At 49.8% G+C, this 11,277-nt stretch overlaps 1 protein-coding gene across 3 annotated transcripts in view; it reads left to right on the forward strand.

The window, feature by feature from the left end:
• Ptpn14 (protein tyrosine phosphatase, non-receptor type 14) overlaps window positions 1-7,800 on the forward strand; it is a 152,220-nt gene extending 144,420 nt beyond the window's left edge. For all 3 annotated transcript variants that reach the window (NM_001401364.1, XM_087581054.1, XM_087581055.1), the window contains 1 exon segment: window positions 1,003-7,800. In NM_001401364.1, the coding sequence (NP_001388293.1) occupies window positions 1,003-1,131 (129 nt within the window). In that variant the 3' untranslated portion in view covers window positions 1,132-7,800.
• Window positions 7,801-11,277: the final 3,477 nt, after the last annotated feature.

The raw sequence follows: 11,277 nt of genomic DNA on the forward strand, positions 1-11,277 counted from the left end.
GATGAGGGTAAGTAACCAGGGTGAAAGAGGATATGAGAGAAGTAGAAATGGCGGAGGAGGAGGGTGGGGAGGCAGAGAGGGATGACCGATTTGGACAGGGTTGTCTCAAGGGAAAAGAAGTGTCCTGAGGGCTGAGGAGATATCCCAGTGCCATAAGTGCTCACCTGTGAGGCAGATTCCTAGCATCCATTAAAAGCTCGGTGTGGACACGTACACCGAAAGCTGGGGAGGGGACACGAGACTCACGCACACGGGTGATAGATAACACAGGACCTGATGGCAGGGCACCGCAGTGCTGGGGCTTCCTGGCCAGCCAACCTAGGTGAGAAATGGTAAGCTCTAGTTCAGTGAGGGGCTCTGTCTCAACGGCACGGGCGTCCTCTGAGTGTACGCACCCACACACACTGGTGTGCACATCCACGCACAGACCCCATACACGAGTATCCACGCCCCACACAAAGGAAATATCTGGGCCAGCACGATGGGTCAGAGGATAAAGGTTTGACACCAAGCTTTACCACCTGAGTTTGGTCCCCAGGACACACACACAGATAAATGTAATACAATCTCTTTAAAAGAAGAAATCACTAACTTGAGGAGGTTGAGACAGGAGCATCGTCATGTGTTTGAAGTCAGCCTAGGCTATGGAGTGAGGTCCCCTCCCCCCAATTTTTCTCAACCTATGTATAAAGGGAAGGGCACGTGGGAAGGAACGGTATTGGCATTTGCCACTGTCCCCTGCTTTGAGAACCTTGCAGTGGGAGTTCAGACAGCTTTCAGATTCACCCACACAAGTAAACACAAACAGACACGGGTGAACGATACCAGTGACGAGGGTCCCCAACCCTGGCACAGAGCCAACACCGAAAGCCCTGGAGGGGTCAGAACCCTGAGCTCTGCCTCCTTCCCGGCTGTCAGCAGCGGGCAGAGGCTTCCCCAGAGGGGACGATCTCAGGAGAGGCGTCCCGTCTCAGGCTGTGCGTCCTTTCTCTCCCCTTGCAGAAGGTGGAGGTGCCCACGATGCTGAGATTCCTCAGGGAGCAGAGGATGTTCATGATCCAGACCATCGCGCAGTACAAGTTCGTCTACCAAGTCCTCGTCCAGTTCCTGCAGAATTCCAGGCTCATCTGATCTCCCCGGATGCAGCTTCTGGAGGAGGGACCCAGCTCTGTCCTGCAGGGGGCGCCGCACCCAGACAACATCCGCCTCCCCGCCCAGCTGGAGGCGGATGGCTGGCAGCAGGCAGGAGCCAGAGTTCCTTATAGGCGTCATGCGTTATTTTTATGAGATAATTTATTTTTTCCCCTCTTTGGAATAAGTTCTGCGCGTTATTATAATGCTTTTTCCCCCCACGATAATATAGTGCTTCTCATTCGAACCACGCGTTGACTGATCTGCAGTGGAAGCCCCCGGGAGGGAAGGTGGTGGCGCCATGGGACTTTGTAGACACAGAGGCATAAGGGAAAGCATCTCTAGTGAAGTTGCAGACAAATCAATGGTGCCCCCAGTCAGAAGTGGCAAGAGAAAGAACTCATCCTCAGCTGGAGGGGGGAGAGAGCCAAGGTCCTCGGAAGTGTTCCTTTACACGCTGGGTTCGTGCACCGAGCTGGGTGGCTGCTTTTCTCTCCTTCGCTTCCTCCCTAAGCCTAGGTGAAAGGTGGGATCGGCTGGAGAGCGCAGAGCCTCTAAGGGCGGTCATGATGTCTTCGGTGATGGGGGCGCTATTGTCTGTGCCCCTCACCCTTGTTCTGGTTCAGAAGTCTGATAGGTGATGGGCGGTGGGGTGGGTATCTGCCGCTACATCTCCCATGCCCACAGCACGGTAGTCTGGTAGCCCTGGGCCAGGCCATCTGCAAAGCTCAGCCCTTTGCCTGATTGTGAGAAAATAACACACCAGTAGGAATGGAGTTGGGCGTGGCCTTGCTGTGGATTCTTACGTTCACAACGTTGAGCGTGGTGGGTGGCGACGTAGGAGATGAAGTTTAGGTACACTCCATCTTCCTATCCGTTCCTAAGTTGTTAGAAGCTTCTAAAGGGAAATGGGGAAGCTGGGAGATGTCCGGCACATAGTAGGGCCCTGGACAGCACATAGTAGGGCCCTGGCCAGGAGGCACACACCTTTGTCCAACTCACCGTGTGCTGCTGAGTTGATTCTTCTTAGGGCTTCCTCGTTGTCCTGATGCGGGGTTCCCGGATGATCTTGAATTTGCTGTGTAGCTGGGAGGGTGACCCCGAGTCTTCCCGTCTCCTCTTCCCAAGTGCTGTGATTTCAGGTGTGTCCCACCACACACAGGCCACCCTTGCCCCTTGTGACGAATGCTGAGGCTGCCTCTTGCCAAACTTTCCACCACCCTTTTCCTGTGTAGCCCAGTCTGGTCAGTGACGGCGTCAACCGCGTTCGATTCGAAGCCCAGTTTCCTGCCTGTGTCTGCTTTTTCTCTGAGTGTAATTTTCTGAGTTTGTGGAACTGACCGCGTCAGGGCTTCCTCCACAGTTCCATTTTCCCTGTGTTTTTTCCTGAGCTGAAAGGACAAACCAGAAAGTGCGTATCTTTGTGGCTTCTGTCCCCACACGTTAGTGAATGCTTATGACAGCAGATTCCCCATTAATTCCTCTGGAAGGTGAGCAAAGCAACCACTGGGCCAGGGTGGTGCTGGTGCTGATGTTGCTACGGCATCTGTGGGCTCAGAATCTGTAGGAGGCGTGTCCATCCCCCCTTCCACCAGGTGAATTGAAATGAGGCGCCCAGGTGTATGGAGCCTTGTGGGCCTAGGGTACTGTGTTAAACTCTGACATAGGTATTTTGGGGGAAATGTTAGAGTATTAAGGGTAGGGAAGTCTCTTTTAACTTCCTTTGACAATGTTTCCCCTCTTATGTGTCCTGACTGTCGGTCCCACGAATGGTTTCATTATGTGACGGAGAACACTAATCCTTGCCTGTTGTCTCTAAGCTTTAGTTGGTCAGAATGTCTCCAATGGGCCTCGAGGAGATACGAAACCCCTCTGAACTTGTCCCTTGGGCTGTTTCTACCAATGCTAGAAGGAAAGGGTACAGGGAAGATGTCAGTTTGCTATCCAACTTCCTAGCCAACACATGATGAGACCCAAAGGAAAACATTTAAGTGTCCTGCGTACATATTCCATTCTTAGACACAGTTGCTTCTGGTTCTTCAATGCATTCCGAATCCCTTTCCCATCCCCAGTCAAGTCCCCATGGATCTCTGGTTAAATTATCATCAGGCATTTAAAGTGGCATCTGTATGATTGCCCAGAGATGCTTTTCTGTCTGGGAAGTTAGCCAAGGAATAAACCTTGAAGCAAAGCGTATTAAATTAGTTCTCTGGTTAGGACTTTTGGAAAGGTTTTCTACGATGCTTGGGGAACCGGAGCTGTCAGGGCCCCCCCATTGCTGTAGTTTGGATTCGAAGTGGGGGGGGGAATTAAACAGCCGAGCTCGCCGGCCATGGTTTCGAGGTTTTCCAGTCATACCGCTCTCTTCTCTCACACACACTCATCTGCCTGTGTCCACCTTCGCCCTGGTTCAGGGGTCTCCACATCCTGGTCGCTCAACGTGGTGTCTTCTTTCCTGAGATTGCGAGTTGTGTTAAAGGCGGGGGTTGCGGAGCGTCAGGCTGAGTTGTGGCTGGTCTTACGGGGTCTCTGCAGTGACTTTAGGTAGAGTCTCCGGGGGCCGCACATCTGCCTGTACTCCTTCTTCAGTAGAGGAGAGAACAGTGTTAGGCATTCGGGTCGCTTTATTGAGGAGGAGACAAATGGGCTCCTCTGCTCACTTGAAGAAGAGCCGCAGTTACTAGGGAGGCTGAGTGTGTCTCACGTGGGCCGCATCCAGTAATAAGCTTTGATTTAAGGTGCTTGCTTTGGGAGACTTTTACTGCTATAAGAGAGGGCTTCTACTCAGTTAGAAGCAAGATGTCATCCCGTACCCCCAACCCCCACTCCAGTCTTGGGCTCTCTCAGCCACCTCCACTTCAGGACATGGTCCTCATGGGACGCAGCCACCACCAGCTTCTAAGCAAGCTGTTCCTGACTTGTGCTTCCAGCTACGACCTCCTGTGGGTCATCGCCTCCCTATCTTTTCTAGTTTAAGGCAGATGGACCTGTGGTGAATTTCCAGCCTGACTGAAAGCATGCCACTTGTTTCTTCCCCAGTTCAGGAAAGGTGTCCCGCCATCTGTCTTTTCTACAGCTAAGCTAGTGGACACAGAACTGGTTCTTTCTGACCCCGCCACCCAGCCATGCTGGCCTTTCATCTGGTTGGGCTGGGAGGTACCCCCGAATGGTGACAGGCTGGCTTGACAGATGTGTCGTCTTCTGTCACCTCCTGTAAGCTCAGGCCAGACATGTTTGACAACGAGTTGAAGGTAGCAAGTGCCCTGCACCTTCCAGGCTCTCTCACCTCTCGTGGCATGTCTGGTGGAGAGAGCAAATCCAGCTCATTGAGTTCTGTTTGGAGATGTGCCAGTTACGTGAGGTAGAGAGGGCAAAAAAACACCAGGACGTTCTAGAATAAACTCAAGGGACATTATTCATTTCTTCTCAGTATTAGGAAATGAGCTGTCCACGGAGTGCCCTGTCACTGCCGTCGAGCCCTCAGCTGCACTTAACAAAGATTCTGCCCCTGCTGCTTCCAGCCAGCATTCTAGCCAGGCGGCCACCAAGTTCTCATTCGGTGTTGTCTCTCCCTGAGTGGTAGCTCTGACTCCCTCAGCTTTGAGCGGAGAGCTCTGGGTCTCCCGTAGGAATGGCATAGTCCCTGGTGACCTATGGCTTGTTGAGTGACAGATGAGTCGGCTCTGGAGGGTGGAGTCAGTCACAGTTAGCCCCGGAGGGTCATTGCAGCCTGAAAATGCCTTCGCCTCGCTTCTGAGTCCGTTGGTGGCAAATCACCTTGGGGAAATATGAGGGTGTGCTGCCAACCCATGCAGATGTCACCCATTCTAGGGGAGCTGGAACCCGGGTCCAGCAGCTTGTCCAGTATCCATCCTGTCTTCCCTGTCCTCAGCTTCTGCATTTCTGTTACACCTTAGGGGAAGTGAGGGTTTTTACCCAGTGTGTCCAGTCCTCCATGGCCTTAATACGATTAATACGGCACACTGTGTTTCTCAGACTCTCACTGGCCCGTTGCTGCTAGCCTGTTCGTGGCCAGGCACTGGGGATCTGGCACCCCTCGATCTCATAGGTGGATAACGCACTGCCGTTTGGAGGCCGGGCCTTGCGGTTCAGAGCTGTGTTCCGTCTCCTCATCTTAGAGATAAGTGAAAGGATGTTTGGTTGTCTGGCGGGAGGGTTGGAGCAAACGCCAGCCTAAGCATGTCCAACTGTTACCTAGACAGCGACTCTTCTGCTATGGGCTTGCCAGCAGGACCAGCGCTTGTCCAAAGACAGTGGGGAGGTTAGATCACCCCCGAATTTCTTACCCAAAGTTTATTGGGCATAAAATGTTTTGGACCCTGCAGCAGTGATGTCAGAGTTGGAAACGATGATACAACACCCCAGGGAAGGCTGTGATCCAGTGTTGAGATCGACTTCTCCCGGGCTCCTGGCCTGCTCCCCGTACTGGGTTGTCACATGTGGCCCTTGCATCTGGGCAGTTGCTTTGGAGACTCCTTGCCCGATACTGCACGCCTGTGAGCAGGGTTCTGCCCCTGCAATGTTACATCCACGCTTAGCATTCCCAGTCTCCCTTGCTGGTGAGTGCCTGTGCGAGCCATGTTTATCCAAACACGGTGAGGGTGAGTGTTCTGGTGCGGGGACGGGGCGGTGCCCCTGTGCAATTCCACTGTCTGCATTCCAGGTCACTTTGTCTATTCAGATACCACCAACTCTCCTTGCTTGTTTGCTTGCTTTCCAGACCAGCTCTCTGAAGCTCCCTCTTAATTTTTTCCTGCCTGGCCACGGAGCGGGCAAGAGGACCATGGTCTTGAACCTCTCTAAAATGTCCATGGAGGAATTCTTAATTTAAGAAGGAATGACTCCATGCCTTTGGGGTTGGATAGGGAATAGGATCTGGGAAATGAGTGTCCAAAACGAGTTGGGGAGAAGACTTCTTACAACCAGGCCTCCTGTCCTGAGGTGCAGCACCGTCCCTCAGTACCAGAAGAGAGAGGAAAAGGACGAATATTAGTTCGATTAGAAATAACATTGGCAGCAGGCTTCCTGTTTATTACAGGTGCCCCAACAGGCTTTAGGACGAGAGCGCTGGTGTGCAGTCTAACTACCCCTGGCTCGCCTGGACTGTTTGCTCCAGTCTCCCTGGTCAGCTGGTGGGACAGGTGCACTGCAGGGCTTCCCAGGGAGCCCCACAGGGTGTGCTATGATCGACGGCTAATGCAGAATAAGCTATCTGCCTAGCCTCCTGCCTTATTAAGTTTTCTTCTCCAACCTCTTCCTTCAGGGACACAAACTCTTTTGGGTGGAAAGCAGAGAGTAGAGGAGCCATCAGTGCCTTGGGGTGGGACCTCACACTAAACCCTCAGGAATGCTGCTTGAGCATGGCCAGGTGGCGTTCTTGGCATTTCTCTGGGGCCTCCGCCTCCCTCGGTGCAGTGCTAGCTAATAAATACCTTGAGCATTGAACTGAAAACTCTTTCCTTCCGAGCCATTTTATTTAGACTCAAAGGCTGTAAAGTTTTACTGCAATTTCCTTTGAAGTTCTTCGCCACTATTGGTAGTCCTAAAATTCTTCAACCACATTCTTTCAGATACAAGCCCACACTTCCTTAGAGATGATTTCCACTGTATGCCCTCTGTCCCTCAGTGGTCAGCTGACCTGGCTGAGGGTTCCCTGGGGAGGTTCCACGTGCAGATGACTATTGAAAGTGTAACCTTTTGTGACGTGTTACATAATAACTGGCTACTTTGCTTCACCAGTCCTTCACTCTTTTGTTCAGTATTTTGATGCTTGCGTTTTGGTTGTTTCTGTCAGATGTTGTGAATTTTGGTTTCCTTCAAAATAATTGACATTTGATGGTTTTTATTTTGAAATGATGCACAGACACCCCCACCCTCAGCTTAGAAACCAGCTTTCTTTAGGGTTCTTGGGTCAGCCCACAGAAGCCTACAGACCTCCGCCATGGCTGGAAGGCAGTGCTATGCCAGATGTGGTTGGCTTTTATGGGCTTGCACATGGGCTAGCAGCACCCACTATGTTGTAAGCTGTGAAAGAAAGAAAGAAAGAAAGAAAGAAAGAAAGAAAGAAAGGAAGGAAGGAAGGAAGGAAGGAAGAAAGAAAGAAAGAAAGAAAGAAAGAAAGAAAGAAAGAAAGAAAGAGAAAGAAAGAAAGCATTCCAGGTTGGGACTCAGCACCTAGTCCATGGCAGTTGCCGACTGAGACGGCTGTCAAACCTCTCTCCTCGCAAACTGCACCTGAGGACCGGGGACAGAGGAGACAAGAGGACGACATTCCTTCCTAAGTTACCAATTATCACGTTGACTGTACTTTGGCAGAGACTCTCCGTCACGTGGATAATATTAAAAGCCCTAAATAAAGTTATGCATGCTGTTGTTCATCAGTAACAAGCGTTTGCCTGCCAGCCTCTGCCACAGACAGCTCTGAGGTGTAGGGTGCTGGCTTTTGACAGTATTCTTTTGCACTGTTCCCTCTTTCTACGAAGTCTTATTTAGGTAACAGTCCTAGAGGATGTTGTCTCTGTCCTTGTCGTTGCTGTAAAATGTTTCCTATGTGCCTTTACAAATGTGAGGTCTTTATTCTAACCCCCCCTTTTTTGTAAAAGATATCTATTGATTTCTACATGCAATAAACCTTGTTTTGAGAGAAAACAGCTGTCTTGTCATAACACACCTGCAGTAGTTGAATACACAGGCTTCCCTTACTCCATATCTGCATGCTTGTGTGGGTGTGCATTCATTCACATGTGTGTACATGCCTGTAGAGACCAGAAGCCAACCCTCAGGAACTTTTTACCTTGTTCTGAGCAGGGTCTCTCCTAGCCTGGAACTTCCGGTTCAAGCAAGCCTGAGGAACTTGTCTCTGCCACTGGGATACACACGTGTGCCACCAAGCCCTATTCTGGAGTTTGAACTCAGGGCCTCAGGCTGACTCATGAGGTCAGCACATGGCTGACTGAGCTATCTTCCCACCTTATTGTCTCTCTTACCTAAGATCGGTTCTATAGGCGAAGACCTTTTGGAAAACCTGTCTCGATGAAGACTTTGCAGTTCCCCATGTCTGCATTGTAGAGGAAACACACAAGAAGCAAATGCTAGGATGGGTCTTTTTTTCCCACACATTTGGAGAGAACCTGCAGGAAGCCTCCCTTCTGGGTCTCTTCTGCCATGGCAGGTAGCAAGTTCTTGTGAAGAGGGAAGAGGAGGCTGTGTGTCCTTGGGGAGCAGCAGCCAGTGTCGACAACTTCCAACAGTAAACCGTTCACAACCCCAGCTCGCCTCACCTCTGAGTAGGAATACTAAAAGGGAAGGAGAGATGGTCATTTCAGCAAACATGAAAATATTTTTATTTTTATGGTGACCTTGTCAATGGGACAGTTGTGATTCTTGAAATAAAAGCTATGTAATGTTTTTAGAAGGTGCAACAGAAAAATAGATCATTGGGAGTGGGGATCAGTGAGTCAGGGTGGAGAGAAGGGTTTGTCTGTGTTACACCGAGTCAGCCCAGTTTGTTTTCTTCTGCAGATTAAACAAACCATTTTCAGTACACACTTGAGAAATTAGACTGTCAACATAAGGCCTGGAGACAAGGCTCAGTGGGTAGGAGCACTGGCTGCTCTTGTGGAGGCCCTGCGTTGAGTCCCAGCTCCCACATGGCTGCTTGCAACAGCCTGTGATTGTACTTTCAGAGGCTCCAGTAACCTCGGTTGGTTTCCTCAGGCAGTGCATGCATGTAGTATACATACATACATACATACACATACACACTCACACACATACATACAGAATACATACATACATGCAGACACATACATGCAGACACACATACATCATGCAGACACACATATATATACAAACATACATACATACATATACACAGAATACATACACATACATACATGCAGACACATACATACATCATGCAGACACATATATACAAACATACACACATACATGCAGACACATACATACATATACACATATATACATACATGCATGCAAGCATACATACACACAAATACATACATATACATATATATACAGACATAGACATGCACACATGCATACATACACACACATACATGCATACATATACACATACATGCATACATACATGCAAAACTCATATACAGAAATGTTGAAGCATACACTTGTTTGTCTCCAAAGAGAATATTAATAGAGCAAGAAGAAAAAACTTTTTAAGTATTTATTTTTAATTCTGTGTACTTCTGTGTCTGTGGGTATATGAACACAAGTGCAGTGCCTGATACAGCCAGAAGAGGGTGTCAGATCCCCTGGAACTGTAGTTTTAGGTGGTTGGGGGCCACCTAACAGGGGTGCCGGAACCAAAGCCAAGCTCTCTGCAAGAGCAGCACCCACCCTTAACCACAGAACCGTCTCTCCAGCTTGAGGAGAAGAAAAAATTATAAAGAACCTCAAACCAAAAGTACACACAGAACCATGTGTTAAAGTGACAGAGGCACACAATCATGTGTTAAAGTGACAGGGACACACTGAACTATGCACTAAAGTGACAGGGACACAGAACCATGTGTTAAAGTGATAGAGGCACACAATCATGTGTTAAGGTGACAAGGACACGCACAGAGAGCCACATGTTAAAGTGACAGGACACACACAGAGTAGTGTGTTAAAGTGAGGAAAGGCAGGAGCCAACGAGTGGGTTTGTGAGTTTACATTTTATTTTCCTTAGCTGTACAAAACACAAAATCTAGGCATCGAGGTATGAGTGACAAAACCCTTTCAAAGCAAAAAGCTAGACAAATTGGTGAACCTGTCATGTCTGTGACATCACATCTGAGTGCTCAGGTCTCTCCTGTGTCACTAGCTGTGATGCAGACCCAGAAAAGCCCCAGCAGCACCCTGGGTGTGAAGGAGAAAGGAACCAGCCCTGAAGGTCTTAGAGTTACGGGGGGCAGGCACTGGAGAGAAGGCTCCCTCAGGGTACTCCCTGCTCTTGCAGAGGACGGGTTTGCCTGAGCGTCCACGTCAGGCCGCTGTAAGCTGCATGTAGCGCCAGCTCCAGGGGATCTGATGTCCTCTTCTGGACTCTGATGGTGCTATTTGTGATGTAATGGAACCTTCAGGTCAAGCCTTGCTGGAGAAAGTGTGTCTCCGGGACTGGGCCTCCTGTGCCGTTCTCCCTGTCCTGGGTGCACTTGGTGTGACCAGCCAGTCTCTTGCTCCTGACACTGTGCCTTCCTCCCTGCCTACACCAAGTCTTCCCCTAGTCTACAATGGACTTCATCCCTCTGTAAATCCCTTTCCCCCTAAGCTGCTTTTCTTTAAAGATGTTTGTTTTATTTGTACAACAATCACTGTCTGCAGACACACCAGAAGACGGCATCGGATCCCATTACAGATGGTTGTGAGCCGCCGTGTGGGTGCTGGGAATTGAACTCAGGACCTCTGGAAGAGCAGTCAGTGCCCCTAACCACTGAGCCATGGCTGCAGCCCACAGATAGAACTCTTAGTGTCTAGAAGACTTGTGTGGTCCGAGACGATGTGAAGACGTGTGCGCCACAGAGGAATCACTCTGTACAGCCGGGGACATCCAGATATCCAGCTCCGGCTATCCTTCCCACCAAGTGGCTTTTTGTCTGGGTATTGTTATCACAGCAAGAGAAACTAAACTAAACACATTAAACACTCCTGGGGAGATCGCAGACGAAGAAGCCGTTTTTGCCATTTAAAGACAGAAAACAATCTGCCTCTCCCCGTATGTGATTAAAAGTGGGAGTGCGAGTATTTTCACAAACGCAGACCAACGCCCCAGCATACTTCAGGGTTCTAAGTCCCAGAAGGCATGGGCAAAACCAGGCAATGGCTAGTGCAGGATCCTAGAAAGGGGTGTGTGTGTGTGTGTGTGTGTGTGTGTGTGTGTGTGTGTGTGTGTGCACATGCTGGGTCTCTGGTTCCTGGCACACAGTTCCAAAAACCTTGGACTTCCCTGAACAAAAGTGGTAAATTCGAGGAGGGAAATAGTAAGACAATGCTTTTGTTCCAGGCCAACGCTCCACTGAGATCCTCCCTTTCCAAAGAACCAGGTACCAACACATACTGATGAATATTTGTCCTGAGGGAGTCAGGACAGCTACACTCTAACGC

Source organism: Rattus norvegicus, chromosome 13 (assembly GCF_021556685.1).
Source record: "Rattus norvegicus strain SHRSP/BbbUtx chromosome 13, alternate assembly SHRSP_T2T, whole genome shotgun sequence".
Taxonomy (NCBI): Eukaryota; Metazoa; Chordata; class Mammalia; order Rodentia; family Muridae; genus Rattus; species Rattus norvegicus.